Source organism: Ranitomeya variabilis, chromosome 1 (assembly GCF_051348905.1).
Source record: "Ranitomeya variabilis isolate aRanVar5 chromosome 1, aRanVar5.hap1, whole genome shotgun sequence".
In the NCBI taxonomy this organism is placed as follows: domain Eukaryota; kingdom Metazoa; phylum Chordata; class Amphibia; order Anura; family Dendrobatidae; genus Ranitomeya; species Ranitomeya variabilis.
The window spans coordinates 1065374003-1065393837 of NC_135232.1; the positions used below are offsets into that span (position 1 = coordinate 1065374003).

The following is a 19835-nucleotide window of genomic DNA, read 5'->3' on the forward strand; positions in this document are numbered from 1 at the left end:
CATGGAGAGCACAGAATGGACCACCCGGCCGTGTATAGTCTATGGGCAGTCCAGAAGTTTTTATTCAACGCAATACATAAATAGTAGCAACAATTGATATTTTCCACAATCTCCATACGGAAGCGTGAAATCATACAGGTTCACCCTCAAACTGACTGTAGACCAAGAGTGGCATAGTATTTTGTGCAGTGCAGCTAGTCAGTGTCTGCCCCACACCGCCATTATCCTAACTGGGTAATAACAAAAATTAATTGTGAATATACTCTTATGCCAATTCTGCTCCAAGATCCAGATCAAAAACTCAAACTCTGATTCTAATGGGAAACCACATTGCTAGTCATACAGGATGTCGATTTTGGACACGTTTTGAATACCACATTTTACTTCTTTGCAAATTACTCATGGAAATTGCATCAGATATGACACTAAAGTTAAAGGATGCAAAGAAATGCATAAACAAAAGTTTAAAGGGAATCTGTCATCAGGCTTTGTTATGTAATCTGAGAGCAGCATGATGTAGGGGCAGAGCGTCTGATTTCAGCGATGTGTCACTTCCTGGGCTGTGTGTTGATGTTTCACTAAAATCAGTGTTTTATCAGCAGGAGATTATCACTACAGGACTAGGTGTCTCATACCTCCTAGTTAACTGCTCTGTGTAACCATACCCCTCCAATGATTGGCAGCTTTCGGTCAAGATAAGGTATACACAGAAAGCTGCCAATCAGTGGTGTGGGTGGTTTTATACTCAACTCAGCATTTAGAGAACTGGTAAATCAGCTGCAGAAAAAACAGGGATTTTATCAGAACACAGAGATAACTAAGTGATACAGAGCTGGAATCACAGTCTCAGCCCCTACATCACGCTGCTCTCAGATGAGATAGACAAATCTTGGTGACGCACTCCCAAAAACCGACATGGAATTCTGGTGCGGATGTTACTTGAAAGCCAAATCAGATGTTTTCATCTAAAAAGAAACAAACCCGGTGTAAGCGTGCCTTTAGGACTCTTTAATGGCATATTTATTCAAGGCTGGGTTCACACAAGGATATAAAAGAACAGTCCAATTTTCATTAAAGAAGAAAATTGTCCGTTTTGTTTATCTGTATGGTGGTTGTATGCTACCTGTATGACATCCAATGCTTTACATCACCCGTTATTAAACCCTTAACCCCGGAGGTATTTTTGTTTTTGCGGTTTTGTTTTTTGCAGGACGAGTTGTACTTTTGAACGACACCATTGGTTTTACCATGTCGTGTACTAGAAAACGGGTAAAAAAAAATTCCAAGTGCAGTGAAATTGCAAAAAAGGTGCAATCCCACACTTTATTTTTTGTTTGGCTTTTTTCCTAGGTTCACTAAATTATAAAACTGACCGGCCATTATGGATCTTCAGATCATTACGAGTTCATAGACACCAAACATGTCTAGGTTATTTTTTTTAACTAAGTAAAAAAATGTCAAACATTGTTAAAAAAAAAAAAAATGTGTGCCATTTTCTGATACCTGTAGCGTCTCCACTTTTCATGATGTCTGGTTGGGTGAGGGCTTATTTTTTGTGTGCCGAGCTGATGTTTTTAATGATAGCATTTTGGTGCAGATACGTTCTTTAGATCGTCCGTTATTGCATTTTAATTCAATGTCGCGACGACAAAAAAAAAACATAATTCTGGCGTTTTGATTTTTTTCTCATTACGCCGTTTAGCGATCAGGTTATTTTTTTATTTATCGGGCGATTCTGAACGCAGCGATACCAAATATGTGTAGGTTTGATTTTATTTTTATTGTTTTATTTTGAATCGGGCGAAAGGGGGGGTGATTTAAACTTTTATATTTTTTTAAAAACTTTTTTTTTTTTTTTTAACTTTTGGAATGCTTCAATAGTCTCCATGGGAGACTAGAAGCTGCCATAACCCGACCAGCTCAGCTAGATACTAAAGATGATCAGATCGCCTATATGTAGCTGAATTACTCATTTGCTAGAGGAGTCGACCACTGAGTGGTGCTGACAGCAATCCGGCACTAACAACCATAGCGGTCTGCAGGAGACCTCTGGTTGTCATGCCAACACACCGGTGACCCGCAATCATGTAACAGGGCTCACCTGTGGGCAGATTTCCGGTGCGATTGCCGGAAGCACTTGTTAAATGCCGCTGTCAGCTTTTGACAGCAGCATTTAACGGATTAATAGCCGGGGGTGGATGGCAATTCCACCCTCAGCTGTTCCGGGCACGTGTCAGCTGTTCAAAACAGCTGACATGTGCCGGAAAAGTTGTGGGCTCACTTTCGGAACCCACATCAAAAGCAGGGAGTCCAACATCGGTGTAAATGTATGCCCAATGTCAGAAAGGGGTTAAGATTTACAAGACAAAACACAGTTTTCTACATTATGATTATGCAAATTGCCTCTTCAGAGAAAGAGAGGACTTAAACTCTATAGCGCCACCTGTTGGAAGTAGCGATCCTACAAGTCACAATCAACCCTTTAAAGGGACTCTGTCACCTGAATTTGGCACGCTATGTAAATGCCCTGTGTCCAGTCCGATGGGCGGTGTTTCTTCTTTTTTCCTCCATCCCACCCTTCCCTGCTGTCCGCAATATTTTCCGGAATTGGAGTAGGTGTCCTCCATAGTTCGCACGTGCGCAATGCAATCTTGTCTCGCGCAAGCGCAGTATGCTTTGCCCATCTGCGGGCAAAGCCGAAAAGCATTACCGCGCATGTGCCGGCGCACTATGTTCCGAAAGTATTTCTCTGTGTTCTGGAACATAGTGCGCCGGCGCATGCGCAGTAATGCTTTTCGGCTTTGCCCGCGGATGGGCAAAGCATACAGCGCGTGCGCGAGACAAGATTGCATTGCGCACGTGCGAACTATGGAGGACACCTACTCCAATTCCGGAAAATATTGCGGACAGCAGGGAAGGATGGGGTGGAGGAAAAAAGAAGAAACACCGCCCATCGGACTGGACACAGGGCATTTATATAGCCTGCCAAATTCAGGTGACAGAGTCCCTTTAAAGAGTCGTGCAATATGACTTAGGATAAAAGCCAAATAAGTATCTCAATTCGCAGACATTATGATTGCAATTTATCAGTAAAGAACGGATGCTACAAGGCTGATCCGTGTGGGAGCTGCTTTTTTTGGACACCCATAGACTATAAGGGCTCATACTCACTTGCGCAACACTCGGATGAGTCTCGCATGGCAATACCCGGCACTCCACCTGGCACAGAGGAGCGGAGCGTGCGGCTGCATGTATTCCTATGCAGTCGTACGCTCCGATCTGAGTGCCAGCAGCAGCACCGGGTATTAACATGTGAGACTCATCCGAGTTTCGAGCAAATGAGTATGAGCCCTAAAGGTACCTTCACACTAAACGATATCGCTAGCGATCCGTGACGTTGCAGCGTCCTGGATAGCGATATCGTTGAGTTTGACAGGCAGCAGCGATCAGGATCCCGCTGTGATATCGCTGGTCGTTGGTTAAAGTTCAGAACTTTATTTGGTCGTCAGATCGCCGTGTATCGTTGTGTTTGACAGCAAAAGCAACGATACCAGCGATGTTTTACAATGGTAACCAGGGTAAATATCGGGTTACTAAGCGCAGGGCCGCGCTTAGTAACCCAATGTTTACCCTGGTTACCAGTGTAAAATGTAAAAAAACAAATAGTACATACTCACCTTCGCGTCCCCCGGCGTCCGCTTCCTGCACTGACTGAGCGCCGGCCGTAAAGTGAAAGCACAGCACAGCGGTGACGTCACCGCTCTGCTGTTAAGGCCGGCACTCAGTCAGTGCAGGAAGCGGACGCCGGGGGACGCGAAGGTGAGTATGTACTGTTTGTTTTTTTAAATTTTACACTGGTAACCAGGGTAAACATCGGGTTACTAAGCGCGGCCCTGAGCTTAGCAACCCGATGTTTACCCTGGTTACCCGGGGACCTCGGCATCGTTGGTCGCTGGAGAGCGGTCTGTGTGACAGCTCTCCAGCGACGCTGCAGCGATCGGCATCGTTGTCTGTATCGCTGCAGCGTTGCTAAGTGTGAAGGTACCTTAAGAGTGAAGTCTTATCCAACAATCAACAGATTGCCAAATCACGACAGTCTGCAAATGCCGAATAGTCTTACCTGCTTCTCTCAATAAATCATTGACGTGATTGCAGATACAGGTGCTTCTCACAAAATTACAATATCAAATAGTTAATTTATTACAGTTCTTCAATACAAAAAGTGAAACTCGTATATTATATAGAGTCATTACAGAGTGACGTATTTCACGTGTTTATTTCTGTTAATGTTGATGATTATGGCTTACAGCCAATGAAGACCCAAAAGTCATTATCTCAGTAAATTAGAATACTTTATAACACCAGCTTGAAAAATTATTTTAAAACCCGAAATGTTGTCCTACTGAAATGTATGTTCAGTAAATGCGCTCAATACTTGGTCGGGGCTCCTTCTGCATCAATTACTGCATCAATGCGGCGAGGCATGGAGGCGATCAGTCTGTGGATACTTTCACACTAGCGTCGGGAACAACCCGTCGCTGTGCGTCGGGCCGACGTTCCCGACGCTAGCGTGGTCTCCGCCGCACAACGGGGGCAGTGGATGCATTTTTCCCACGCATCCGCTGCCCCATTGTGAGGTGCGGGGAAGTGCGGGGAGGTGGGGGCGGAGTTCCGGCCACGCATGCACGGTCGAAAAAAGCGGACCGTCGGGAGCAAAAAACGTTACATGTAACGTTTTTTTCTCCCGACGGTCCGCTACCACATGCCCAAGCGTCGCAAAACGGACGCAACGTTTGGCAATGCGTCGCAAATGCGTCGCTAATGTTAGTCTATGACGAAAAAACGTATCCAGCAAGAACTTTTGCTGGATGCGTATTTTCGGCAAAACGACGCATTTGCGACGTATTGCAGTTAACGCTAGTGTAAAAGTAGCCTGTGGCACTGCTGAGGTGTTATGGAAGCCCAGGTTGCTTTGATAGCAGCCTTCTGACGAAGAAGCGAAACGTGCGTTGGGGCGGTGAGGACACCGTATAAACACAAACATCCAATCACGTAAGTGCCTTTCCTATATCTTTTCTGCCTGATATGTTGCACTATTGGGAACACTGTATCCCTTGTACTTATGTTGGCAGTATCAGCCTAGCTCTAATCAGGTTCAATATATACTTTATGTATTCCTGCCCCCCCTTGTAATACGTCGTCCCTGCTCGGTTAGCAGCAACCCTGTTTAATATTTTTTATTGTTATTTATTTTATGGAATAATAAACTTTATAGTCTTTAACTGGTAATTTGTACTGTCATTCCCTCTTGGTAAATTTGAAAAAGATAAACGGGCCTAAACTTTTTTTTTTTCCCATTATATAGGGCTAACTGGTGAAACGTTCCCTTTAATAGCAAGAGCCATACTTGAAGACTACACATGGAGTTGCCATTTACAAGTGCGGCTCCTGCCATCAAAGGGAACATTTCACAAGTTAGACCTATATAATGGCGTTCCTGCTACCCCTTGATATGAGCCTAGGTGTGGCGCCAGTTCAGTCACTGTTCTGAGTATACAAAGCGGCGGCTGTAACCGTGCCCCAGCCCTGACACTGGCAGCCGCCCGACCTCTATAGTCAGAGCGGTGACTGAACCTGTGCCGGGCTCATGTCAAGGGGTAGCAGGAACGCCATCATAAAGGCCCAAGTGGTGAAATGTTCCCTTTAAGGCCACGTTCACATGTTCAGTATTTGGTCAGTATTTTACATCAGTATTTATAAGCCAAAACCAGGAGTGGGTGATAAATGCAGAAGTGGTGATGTGTTTCTATTATACTTTTCCTCTGATTGTTCCAATCCTGGCTTTGGTTTACAAATACGGATTAAAAAACCTCACCAAATACTGAATGTGTGAATGTGGCCTAAAGGTAAGAGCTTCATTAGGATGTGGCAGCCGCAATGCAAAACAGCAGTCAAAGGACCGCCGTTCTCTAATCTAACACCAATAAACTGCTATTCCTCAACCTCTCCCCTCTGACAATCCCTTCACTGACTCCCCATTAGGCCGGGATCACATATACGCGAGATACAGCCGAGTCTCGCAGGTGAAAACCCAGCTCTGGCGCCAGCACTCCGGAGAGAAGTGTGCAGCCACACAGCAATACATGGAGCTGCACGCTCCGCTCTGGAGTGCCAGCGCCAGAGCTGGGCTTTCACATGCGAGACTCGGCCGTATCTCGCGTATGTGTGATCCCGGCCTTACCCAGAGACTGCAGTTAAAAACCCTAACCATAACATACAAAGCCATCCACAACCTTTGTCCTCCTTACATCTGTGGCCTTGTCTCCCGGTACTTACCTGCACGCAACCTCCGATCCTCACAAAATCTCCTTCTCTACTCTCCACAATTGCAAACTAGATTTTTCCCGCGCATCTCTCCTACTCTGGAACGCTCTACCTCAACATATGAGACTGTCGTCTCCCGAGGAAACCTTCAAAAAGAACCTGAAGACAAGCCTACAACCGGCAGTAACCACCAAACGCTGCACGACCAGCTCTACCCTCACTACTGTATCCACACCCATCCCTTGTAGACTATTGTACTTGTTTTTATTATGTATACCCTCTTCATATGCAAAGCGCCATGGAATACATGGTGTTATAATAATAAATAATAATGAGGATTTGGAAGAAGTAACTGGATGCAGATGCGCCTGCACTCCACAGCCTATTGTACTGACATCGATTGCCCGCAGCAGCGCTCGCAATCACAACTGCAGTGCCCTCAGGACGCACCAGCCACGTCATCTCCTTGTGCCCACAGTCCTGAGAATCCGAAGCCTGTGGCCCCAATGCAAAACCTCCAACAAGACCCCGAACCATCAGGGATAGTACTGTTTTTTTTCATATAGGACAAAGGGTCCTTTTGGGCCCCCTAGGCTCCTGGACCCCTGTGTGACTGCAATTCCTGCACCCACTGTAGTTACTCCCCTTGTGGTGAGCACAACGATCTAACTAGGGGATCAGTGACGATGGCTGTAGACTGGAACACCCCTCGAAGACGCTCTGTATCGGGACTATTGTAAAGAAGCGCCCTAATTATTTGCCAGTGCCCTAAGTATCACGCCAGCGCCCCATCAACCACGCCAGCGCCCCAACAACCACGCCAGCGCCCCATCAAGCCAGTGCCTGCACTTCTCTTTTCCTGCTACAAGTCGTGGCAGTTTTGCAATATTCTATTAAACATGTATGACATATGGGGTGGGGATGTAATGGCGGCCACAATGGTGGTCACCCCGCATTTCCTCGTACAGGTAAGCGGCCATGCTGGGGTCACCACCAGCTCCTGTACCAGCAGGCAGCTCTGCATTATGGTCCAGGCCGCCATTACCCACCTCCACACTAGAAGCCCCGGGACACATTAGTGCTGGAGCGATAGTTACCATCATTAGCTGCCACCAGAGACAAACGAACTGATAAAGTTTTGTTGACTAGTTAAAAAAAAGTAGAAGCTGTTTACATCTGACGTCACGTGGTGGCCGCGTCTCAGCCAATGAGCGTGGAGCGGAGCGTTCACGCAGATGACAGCCTGATTTGACCAATCAGTGTCTCCCCGCGAGCATGCAGCCCAAGTGAGGAACTACAAGCCCCAGTATGCAGCCGAGGAGACCCTGGCATCACCGCCATGAGACCTGGTCACCTGTAACCAGGGTCACGTGTGCCGGGCTCTCCGCTCCGGTGTGTGACACCTGTACGACACGCCGCTCATCCCCGGGCCGATCACACGGCGCAGCCGCTAATGCGCCACCTCCAATCCGGTGCACCGCAGCCAGAGCGGGCGGCCTGCACTCACCATGACCGGGAGCTGCGCTCTCCTCTCCCACCACTGTCGGTCCCCTGCACCCCGCACTTGGCGCCAACTCTCTACGTTCAAGCGCCCGCCGGGACCCTCCCACCATCTCCGCCTCGTGTGTGAGTGACATGCGCAGGGGAAGCGGGGTCACTGACCGCCCCCACCCAGCCTGCAGCGGAGTGTACTAGTGATGGGTAAAATGCGATTTTTGGGTGAGCCGACTCTTTTGGATCGGCTCACCAAAAAGAACCGGTTCTTTTGGCTCCCAAAATGGCTCTTCATTTTTTACCTTTGCATTTTAACCCCTTAAGCCCCGAGGGTGGTTTGCACGTTAATGACCAGGCCAATTTTTACAATTCTGACCACTGTCCCTTTATGAGGTTATAACTCTGGAACGCTTCAACGGATCTTGGCGATTCTGACATTGTTTTCTCATGACATATTGTACTTCATGTTAGTGGTAAAATTTCTTCGATATAACTTGCGTTTATTTGTGAAAAAAACGAATATTTGGCGAAAATTTTGAAAATTTCGCAATTTTCCAACTTTGAATTTTTATGCCCTTAAATCACAGACATATGTCACACAAAATACTTAATAAATAACATTTCCCACATGTCTACTTTACATCAGCACAATTTTGGAACCAAAATTTTTTTTTGTGACGGAGTTATAAGGGTTAAAAGTTGACCAGCAATTTCTCATTTTTACAACACCATTTTTTTTTAGGGACCACATCTCATTTGAAGTCATTTTGAGGGGTCTATATGATAGAAAATACCCAAGTGTGACACCATTCTAAAAACTGCACCCCTCAAGGTACTCAAAACCACTTTCAAGAAGTTTATTAACCCTTCAGGTGTTTCACAGGAATTTTTGGAATGTTTAAATAAAAATGAACATTTAACTTTTTTTCACACAAAATTTATTTCAGCTCCAATTTGTTTTATTTTACCAAGGGTAACAGGAGAAAATAGACCCCAAAAGTTGTTGTACAATTTGTCCTGAGTACGCTGATACCCCATATGTGGGGGTAAACCACAGTTTGGGCGCATGGCAGAGCTTGGAAGCAAAGGAGCGCCATTTGACTTTTCAATGCAAAATTGACTGGAATTGAGATGGGACGCCATGTTGCATTTGGAGAGCCCCTGATGTGCCTAAACATTGAAACCCCTAACAAGTGACACCATTTTGGAAAGTAGACCCCCTAAGGAACTTATCTAGATGTGTGGTGAGCACTTTGACCCAACAAGTGCTTTACAGAAGTTTATAATGCAGAGCCGTAAAAATAAAAAATCATATTTTTTCACAAAAATGATCTTTTCACCCCCAATTTTTTATTTTCCCAAGGGTGAGAGAAGAAATTGGACCCCAAAAATTGTTGTGCAATTTGTCCTGAGTACGATGATACCCCATATGTGGGTGTAAACCATTGTTTGGGCGCAGGGCAGAGCTCGGAAGGGAAGGAGCGCCATTTGACTTTTCAATGCAAAATTGACTGGAATTGAGATGGGACGCCATGTTGCATTTAGAGAGCCCTTGATGTGCCTAAACATTGAAACCCCTAACAAGTGACACCATTTTGGAAAGTAGACCCCCTAAGGAACTTATCTAGATGTGTGGTGAGCACTTTGACCCAACAAGTGCTTCACAGAAGTTTATAATGCAGAGCCGTAAAAATAAAAAATCATATTTTTTCACAAAAATGATCTTTTCACCCCCATTTTTTTATTTCCCCAAGGGTAAGAGAAGAAATTAGACCACAAAAGTTGTTGTGCAATTTGTCCTGAGTACGACGATACCCCATATGTGGGTGTAAACCATTGTTTGGGCGCATAGCAGAGCTCAGAAGGGAAGAAGCGCTATTTTACTTTTCAATGCAAAATTGACTGGAATTAAGATGGGACGCCATGTTGCGTTTGGAGAGCCCCTGATGTGCCTAAACATTAAACCCCCCCACAAGTGACACCATTTTGGAAAGTAGACCCCCTAAGGAACTTATCTAGATGTGTTTTGAGAGCTTTGAACCCCCAAGTGTTTCACTACAGTTTATAACGCAGAGCCGTGAAAATAATTTTTTTTTTTTTTTTTTCACAAAAATGAAATTTAGCCCCCAGTTTTGTATTTTCACAAGGGTATCAGGATAAATTGGACCCTAAAAGTTGTTGTCCAATTTGTCCTGAGTACGCTGATACCCCCTATGTGGGGGGGAACCACTGTTTGGGCGCATGACAGAGCTCGGAAGGGAAGGAGCGCCATTTGGAATGCAGACTTAAATGGATTGGTCTGCAGGCGTCACGTTGCATTTGCAGAGCCCCTGATGTACCCAAACAGTACAAACCCCCCACAAGTGACCCCATATTGGAAACTAGACCCCCCAAGGAACTTATCTAGATGTGTTGTGAGAACTTTGAACCCCCAAGTGTTTCACTACAGTTTATAACGCAGAGCCGTGAAAATAAAAATTATTTTTTTTTTCACAAAAATGATTTTTTAGCCCCCAGTTTTGTATTTTCACAAGGGTATCAGGATAAATTGGACCCTAAAAGTTGTTGTCCAATTTGTCCTGAGTACGCTGATACCCCCTATGTGGGGGGGAACCACTGTTTGGGCGCATGACAGAGCTCGGAAGGGAAGGAGCGCCATTTGGAATGCAGACTTAAATGGATTGGTCTGCAGGCGTCACGTTGCATTTGCAGAGCCCCTGATGTACCCAAACAGTACAAACCCCCCACAAGTGACCCCATATTGGAAACTAGACCCCCCAAGGAACTTATCTAGATGTGTTGTGAGAACTTTGAACCCCCAAGTGTTTCACTACAGTTTATAACGCAGAGCCGTGAAAATAAAAATTATTTTTTTTTTCACAAAAATGATTTTTAGCCCCCCAAATTTTTATTTTCCCAAGGATAACAAGAGAACTTGGACCCCAGAAGTTGTTGTTCAATTTGTCCCTAGTACGCTGATACCCCATATGTTGGGGTAAACCCCTTTTTGGACGCACGGGAGAGCTCGGAAGGGAAGGAGCACTGTTTTACTTTTTCAACGCAGAATTGGCTGGAATTGAGATTGGACGCCATGTCGCGTTTGGAGAGCCCCTGATGTGCCTGAACAGTGGAAACTCCCCAATTCTACCTGAAACCCTACCCCTAACCTCACCCCTAACCGTTTACTGAACATTTTCTGACAGTCATAAGTGCCACGTATATAAGTGCCACGTATATAAGTGCCACGTATGTAAGTGCCACGTATGTAAGTGCCACGTATGTAAGTGCCACGTATGTAAGTGCCACGTATATAAGTGCCACGTATATAAGTGCCACGTATATAAGTGCCACGTATATAAGTGCCACGTATTTAAGTGCCACGTATTTAAGTGCCACGTATTTCAGTGCCACGTATTTCAGTGTCACGTATTTCAGTGCCACGTATTTCAGGCACTGAAAAATACGTGGCACTTAAATACGTGGCACTTAAATACGTGGCACTTAAATACGTGGCACTTAAATACGTGGCACTTAAATACGTGGCACTTAAATACGTGGCCACTGAAATATCGTGGCACTTATATACATATATAAACGTATATTTCAGTGCCACGTATTTCAGTGCCACGTATTTCAGGTTAGGGGTAGGGTTAGGGTTTTTTGTTTTTTTCTTGTTTTCTTGTGTTTTTCTATAAAAACGCATGCGTTTTACCGCGTTTACATGCATTTTTTCACACATGCGGTTTTTTTAAAAACGCATGCAGATAAAAACGCAAGTGTGAAACCAGACTAAAAGACGCTTTTTATAGCAAAAAAGTTTTTGCGTCTCCACATTTTGAGACCTATAATTTTTCCACATTTTGGTCCACAGAGTCATGTGAGGTCTTGTTTTTTGCGGGACGAGTTGACGTTTTTATTGGTAACATTTTCGGACACGTGACCATTTTTTATCACTTTTTATTCCGATTTTTGTGAGGCAGAATAACCAAAAACCAGCTATTCATGAATTTCTTTTGGGAGAGGCGTTTATACCGTTCTGCGCTTGGTAAAATTGATAAAGCAGTTTTATTCGTCGGGTCAGTACGATTACAGCGATATCTCATTTATATCATTTTTTTATGTTTTGACGCTTTTATACGATAAAAACTATTTTATAGAAAAAATAATTATTTTGGCATCGCTTTATTCTCAGGACTATAACTTTTTTATTTTTTTGCTGATGATGCTGTATGGCGGCTCGTTTTTTGCGGGACAAGATGACGTTTTCAGCGGTAACATGGTTATTTATATCCGTCTTTTTGATCGCGTGTTATTCCACTTTTTGTTCGGCGGTATGGTAATAAAGCGTTGTTTTTTGCCTCGTTTTTTTTTTTTTTTTCTTACGGTGTTTACTGAAGGGGTTAACTAGTGGGCCAGTTTTATAGGTTGGGTCGTTACGGACGCGGCGATACTAAATATGTGTACTTTTATTGTTTTTGTTTGTTTTTTTTAGATAAAGAAATGTATTTATGGGAATAATATTTTTTTTTTTTATTATTATTTATTTAGGAATTTTTTTTTTTTTTTTTTACACATGTGGAAATTTTTTTTTTTACTTTTTTACTTTGTCCCAGGGGGGGACATTACAGATCGCTGATCTCACAGTGTGCACAGCACTCTGTGAGATCTCCGATCTCACTTACAGCCGTGCAGGCTGCAGCTTTCATCTGCAGCCTGCTCCGACCCGGAAGTGCTCCCTGCAGGACCCGGATACAGCCCCTCGGCCATTTTGGATCCGGGGCCTGCAGGGAGAAGACGTTCGGTACGAGGTGAGTACATCACCTTGTACCGATCGTCTCAGGGAAGCCCGCAGGGAGCCCCCTCCCTGCGCGATGCTTCCCTGTACCGCCGGTACACCGCGATCATGTTTGATCGCGGTGTGCCGGGGGTTAATGTGCCGGGGGCGGTCCGTGACCGCTCCTGGCACATAGTGCCGGATGTCAGCTGCGATATGCAGCCGACACCCGGCCGCGATCGGCCGCGCTCCCCCCGTGAGCGCGGCCGATCGCGTATGACGTACTATACCGTCACCGGGAATTAAGGCCCACCCCACCTCGACGGTATAGTACGTCATACGGGATTAAGGGGTTAATTTACAGCCAAATTCTGGAATGTTTTAATCCATCATTTTAGCAAAAATCTTCACACATGGCCATTTATGACATAAAAGAGTATAATTTCCAGAATAACCAGATTTTATATTATTTGCTGTAAAAAGTAACAAACACAAAATCAACCTGCAAATCAGCAACAGAATACGACTTTGCACGTAGCCTTACAGTGACACATTTTAGGCCATGTTCACACTGGGCGGAATTGATGGTCTCAAGATGTGATAGCAACTTTAAGAATTGACACATACACTAATTCCAACAGTCTGTCACATAGAGTACAGTTTGTTTTTGTGAACTTTAATGTGAATGGGCAGGCAGGCTTGAGGGCAATGGGGGAGGCTAGGCTGTGAGTACTGCATGCATGCAGCAGGTGGCCGCAACGGGCAGGAGGATGCATTGTCAGTCTCCGCTTTGGGGTTGTGGCTAAATAGGATCAGTGACTGTCTGTGGAACTGGCAAGGAGCCGTTTAAAATTTATATGGCTCCTTGCCAGGAGCCGACTCATATGGTTCACTATAAAGAGCCGGCTCATTCAGGAGCTACCCATCACTAGAGTGTACGCAGCTCCCCTGCGCGGGAGGTGTCCTGTCACCGGGTACAGCCGCGCTCCGCTGTGAGAAGGCGGACAGGATTTATTATTTTTATTTTCCTCTTTACAGTTGTAACAAACTAACATAAAAAAGAATTAACACATCCTGATAGCTGCAGCCAATCACCTCACCTAGATGCACCTCAGTCCCTGTGACCCGTGCTACCTCCGTCCCTGTGACCCCCGTCACCTCCGTCCCTGTGACCTCCGTCCCTGTGACCCCCGTCACCTCCGTCCCTGTGACCCCCGTCACCTCCGTCCCTGTGACCCCCGTCACCTCCGTCCCTGTGACCCCCGTCACCTCAGTCCCTGTGGCCCCCGTCACCTCAATCCCTGTGACCCCCGTCACCTCAGTCCCTGTGGCCCCCGTCACCTCAATCCCTGTGACCCCCGTCACCTCAGTCCCTGTGACCCCCGTCACCTCCGTCCCTGTTACCTCCGTCCCTGTTACCTCCGTCCCTGTGACCCCCGTCACCTCCGTCCCTGTGACCCCCGTCACCTCCGTCCCTGTGACCCCCGTCACCTCCGTCCCTGTGACCCGCTCCACCTCAGTCCCTGTAACCCGCTCCACCTCAGTCCCTGTGACCCGCTCCACCTCAGTCCCTGTGACCCTCTCCACCTCAGTCCCTGTGACCCTCTCCACCTCCGTCCCTGTGACCCCCGTCACCTCCGTCCCTGTGACCCCTGTCACCTCCGTCCTTGTGACCCTCTCCACCTCCGTCCCTGTGACCCTCTCCACCTCAGTCCCTGTGACCCTCTCCACCTCAGTCCCTGTAACCCGCTCCACCTCAGTCCCTGTAACCCGCTCCACCTCAGTCCCTGTGACCCTCTCCACCTCAGTTCCTGTGACCCGCTCCACCGTCCTTGTGACCCTCTCCACCTCAGTCCCTGTGACTCGTTCCACCTCAGTCCCTGTGACTCGTTCCACCTCAGTCCCTGTGACCACTCCACCTCAGTCCCTGTGACCCTCTCCACCTCAGTCCCTGTGACCCGCTCCACCGTCCTTGTGACCCTCTCCACCTCAGTCCCTGTGACCCTCTCCACCTCAGTCCCTGTGACCCTCTCCACCTCAGTCCCTGTGACCCGCGTCACCTCAGTCCCTGTGAAGAATCACCATATATGATGGCCCATCGCTATGGAGGAGTAATCCGCTAGTTATCACATTCCTGCCACAGACAGTTTTCTTCTCTTTTTTCTTATGTCACTTCTTCATTCCGTTTTTTCAAGAGACATCACTTTTTTAAATTTTCCTGTCAGCTTGTTTTTCTGCTGGACGAGTTGTCGTTTTGAAAGCCACTAATCGTTTTACAAATAAAGGGCCTGATTCATGTAGGCATGTACGCCAGAATCCTTGTGTAAGACACTTTAAAGGGAACCTGTCAGCAGGTTTGGCTGATATGAGACACGGCCACCACCTTTCAGGCCTGATATACAGCATTCTATAATGTTATATATCTGCCCCCAGCCTGACCTGTAAGAGAAGAAAAAGGGCTTTTATTATACTCCCCTGTGGTCTGAGGAGTGTTGCTAGTCTTGGTCTGGCACCTCCCCTCTTGTGATGTTGCCCTCCCTCTTGCCTTATGTGGTTGACGCGTCCATACGTCATCCACACAGTCTCCCCGACGCCGCGCTCCTGCGCAGGCACACTTATCTGTCCTGTTGACGGCAGAGTAAAGTACTGCAGTGCGCAGGTGCTGGGCCTCTCTGCCCTTTCCAGGCGCCTGCACACTGCAGTCCTTTGCTCTGCCCTCAACAGGACAGATAAGTACGCCTGTGCAGGAGCGCGATTCCAGGGAGACTGTGGATGACGTATGTACTCATCATCCACACGAGTCAAGAAGAAGGGAGTAGTAAGGAGTAGTCTGTCTCTTTTTGGTGATCTGACTCTGCTCACCAAAAAGAGCTGACTCTTTTGGATCCTTATTAAATATGTGTTCACAATTGGTGAACATAAATTTAAAATTACGTTAATGTGTCCGAAACCCCACACTTATGGCAAAACTGTGCCTACTTACGGTTAGCCGATTAAATTGAGTGGACAGAGTTAGGTTTCGGTGGGCGGCGTTAAGTCCGTTGAACACCAGAATTCTACACTCAGTGAAAGCCATTCAGAGAATTCAGTGTCTCTCACTGAGGTGTCGGCTCCCATCGTTCACAGCAGAGAGCCGGCTATTTGTCACAGTTCGTTCGCAAACGACCCATCACTAGAAGGGAGACGCTGGACCAAGCCCAGTGACACCCCTAGGAACGGATCGCCCCACAGGCGAGTATTATAAGGGCTCTTTTCCATTTGCAAGAAACACGTCCGTGTCTCGCATGTGAAAACCAAGCTGTGACCCCGTCACTCCAGAGCGGAGCGTGCGGCTGCATAGCAACACACGGAGCTGCACGCTCCACTCCAAAGTGCAGGCGCCAGAGCTTGGTTTTCACATGCGAGACACGGACGTGTTTCTCGCAAATGGAAAAGAGCCCTAAAAGTTGTTTTTTTTTCTGATCATGCAGGTCGGGTTGAGGGCAGATATACAGCATTATAGAATGCAGATACAAATATTACAACTACAACGGAAAGGAAACCACTTACGTGTGCTGACATGCTTCACAAACATCACAAACACATCTGGCAAAACTAACCACATCCTCTGAACATCACTTTCACTCACAATATGAGGTCAATCATCATCTTTATAGTCAATGCAACTTTATGGTAGTCAGCAGTGACAATGAAAGTTGTGTAACAGAAACCTTCTCAATTCTCCCAGGGAACAAAAAGACAAAAAAGTAACTCTGTAAAACTCCTGTTATAGAAGGCAAACTGCCCAAATAATACCAGTCTTTGGCCATTCATCAGGTGCAGTTATTTCTATTTTAAATCACTCTTCTTTGTTGTCTTGTGGCATTCATTACTATTTTGTTTTGCACGAAGTTGTTCAAAATAGCGCACCTTTATAGTTATTAAAGTTGAAGGAAGACTTTAAGTCCATCTAGTTCAACCCATAGCCTAACCTAACATGCCCTAACATGTTGATCCAGAGAAAGGGAAAAAAAAACCATGTGGCAAAGAGTAAGCTCCACCTTGGGGAAAAAAAATCCTTTCCGACTCCACATACGGCAATCAGACTAGTTCCCTGGATCAACACCCTATCAAGAAAGGTATCCAGTCCCCTCTTAAATTTTAGTAATGAATCACTCATTACAACATCATACGGCAGAAAGTTCCATAGTCTCACTGCTCTTAAGGTACCTTCACACTGAGCGACTTTAGAACGACAACGATCCGTGACGTTGCAGCGTCCTGGATAGCGATATCGTTGTGTTTGATCAGGATCCTGCTGTGAGATCGTTGGTCGGAGCTAGAAGGCCAGCACCTTATTTCGTCACTGGATCACCCGCTGACATCGCTGAGTCGGCGTGTGTGACACCGATCCAGCGATGTCTTCACTTGTAACCAGGGTAAACATCGGGTTACTAAGCGCAGGGCCGCGCTTAGTAACCCGATATTTACCCTGCTTACCATTGTAAATGTAAAAAAAAAAAAACAGTACATACTCACATTCCGGTGTCTGTCGCGTCCCCCGGCGTCCGCTTCCCTGCACTCCTCCTGCATCCTGTGTCAGCGCCGGCCGGCCGTAAAGCAGGGCACAGCGGTGACGTCACCGCTCTGCTTTCCGGCGGCGCTTACACAGGATGCAGGAGGAGTGCAGGGAAGTGGATGCCGGGGGACGTGACAGGCACCGGAATGTGAGTATGTGTTTTTTTTTTTACATTTACAATGGTAACCAGGGTAAACATCGGGCTACTAAGCGCGGCCCTGTGCTTAGTAACCCAATGTTTACCCTGGTTACCCGGGGACTTCGGCATCATTGTCTATATCGCTGCAGCGTCGCTTAATGTGACAGGACCTTTACAGTAAAGAATCCGTTTCTGTTATTATGCTGAAACCTACTTTCCTCCAGACGTAGAGGATGCCCCCTTGTCCCTGTCTCAGGTCTACGATTAAAAAGATCATCCGAAAGGTCTTTGTACTGTCCCCTGATATATTTATACATTAAAATAAGATCACCCCTTAGTCTTCGTTTTTCCAAACTAAATAGCCCCAAGTGTAATAACCTATCTTGGTATTGCAGACCCCCCAGTCCTCTAATAACCTTGGTCGCTCTTCTCTGCACCCGCTCTAGTTCAGCTATGTCTTTCTTATACACCGGAGACCAGAACTGTGCACAGTATTCTAAGGCTGGTTTCACACTTGCGTTTTGATCTGCAGCGTTTTTACCCAAAAAAACGCATGCGTTTTTTTCCTATACTTAACATTAAAAACGCATGCGTTTTTTTCCTATACTTAACATTAAAAACGCATGCGTTTTTTGACGCGTGCGTTTAGTTGCAGAAATGCAACCTGTAGTAATTTCTAGCGGCGTTTTTTTGCCGCAAAAAAAAACGCATTGCTGTCTATGTAAACGCATGCGTTTTTAAGCACATGCGTTTGCTTGCGTTAAAAACGCATGCGTTTTTATAGAAAAAAACAAGAATACACACTGACAAGCCACCCCCCACCATCAAGGTGATAAAGGGATCCAAACCCTACCCCTAACCCTGACAAGCCACCACCCACCATCAAGGTGATAAAGGGATCCAAACCCTAACACTGACAAGCCACCACCCACCATCAAGGTGATAAAGGGATCCAAACCCTAACCCTACCCCTAACACTAACACTATGACAGTCAATACTGTACGAGTTTATATTTTTAGTACTCTATAGCATTACCGTATATCTTGGGGTGTCCACATTGAACAAAGCTTTTTATTAGAAGAATGTCCTGGTCACCAGGTCAACATAATAGCCAATTCCTATGGATCTCTAGGATCCCTAGGGTTAGGGGTAGGGTTAGGGGTAGGGTTAGGGTTTGGATCCCTTTATCACCTTGATGGTGTGGGGTGGCTTGTCAGGGTTAGGGTAGGGGTAGGGTTTGGATCCCTTTATCACCTTGATGGTGGGTGGTGGCTTGTCAGGGTTAAGGTACCGTCACATTAAGCGACGCTGCAGCGATAGCGACAGCGATGCCGATCGCTGCAGCGTCGCTGTTTGGTCGCTGGAGAGCTGTCACACAGACCGCTCTCCAGCGACCAACGATGCCGAGGTCCCCGGGTAACCAGGGTAAGCATCGGGTTGCTAAGCGCAGGGCCGCGCTTAGTAACCCGATGTTTACCCTGGTTACCAGCGTAAAAGTTAAAAAAACAAACAGCACATACTCACCAGCGCGTCCCCCAGCCTCTGCTTCCTGACACTGACTGAGCTCCGGCCCTAACAGCACAGCGGTGACGTCACCGCTGTGCTTTCACTTTCAGTTTAGGGCCGGCGCTCAGTCAGTGTCATGAAGCAGAGGCTGGGGGACGCGCTGGTGAGTATGTGCTGTTTGTTTTTTTAACTTTTACGCTGGTAACCAGGGTAAACATCGGGTTACTAAGCGCGGCCCTTCGCTTTGTAACCCGATGTTTACCCTGGTTACCAGTGTAAAATATCGCTGGTATCCTTGCTTTTGCTGTCAAACACGGCGATACACGGCGACCTAGCGACCAAATAAAGTGCAGACCTTCTAGCAGCGACCAGCAATTTCACAGCGGGATCCAGATCGCTGCTGCGTGTCAAATACAGCGATATCGCTATCCAGGTCGCTGCAACGTCACGGATCGCTGGCGATATCGCCTAGTGTGACGGTACCTTTAGGGTTAGGGTTTGGATCCCTTTATCACCTTGATGGTGGGTGGTGGCTTGTCAGGGGTAGGGTTTGGATCCCTTTATCACCTTGATGGTGGGGGGTGGCTTATCAGTGACCTGGTGACCAGGACATTCTTCTAATAAAAAGCTACCCCTACCCCTAACCCTAGGGATCCTAACCCTATCCCTAACCCTAGCTATTTCTATTTCTAGTGGGTTTTCTATTTGATTTTGATGATTGGCAGCTGTCACACACTTCTCAACATGCGTTTTAAAAACGCAAACACAAGAAAAAACGCATGTAAACGCGTAAAAACGCCGCGTTTTTTTTCCACATGCAAAAACGCATGCATCTAAAAAACGCACCGCTTACACGCGTTTACATGCGTTTTTTCACCACATGTGTTTTTTTAAAAAACACTGCAGATCAAAACGCAAGTGTGAAACCAGCCTTAGTGTGGTCGAACTAGTGACTTGTATAGAGGTAAAGCTCATGGTCTTTTCTGTCTTTAATATTTTTTTTTATTTATTTTTTTTTTAGTTGCAGGTTTTGTAAAAT

General features: G+C 46.4%; 1 protein-coding gene across 2 annotated transcripts in view; it reads right to left on the reverse strand.

Moving 5' to 3' along the window:
* The window catches only part of RFC1 (replication factor C subunit 1), a 110085-nt gene extending 102083 nt beyond the window's left edge, over positions 1–8002 (reverse strand). Inside the window, exon 1 of one of the 2 annotated variants that reach the window (XM_077279893.1) lies at positions 7832–8002. In XM_077279893.1, the coding sequence (XP_077136008.1) occupies positions 7832–7834 (3 nt within the window). In that variant the 5' untranslated portion in view covers positions 7835–8002. Of the gene's footprint in view, positions 1–7421; positions 7493–7831 lie in introns of those variants that run through there. The other variant, XM_077279892.1, reaches the window with a different exon arrangement.
* Positions 8003–19835: the final 11833 nt, after the last annotated feature.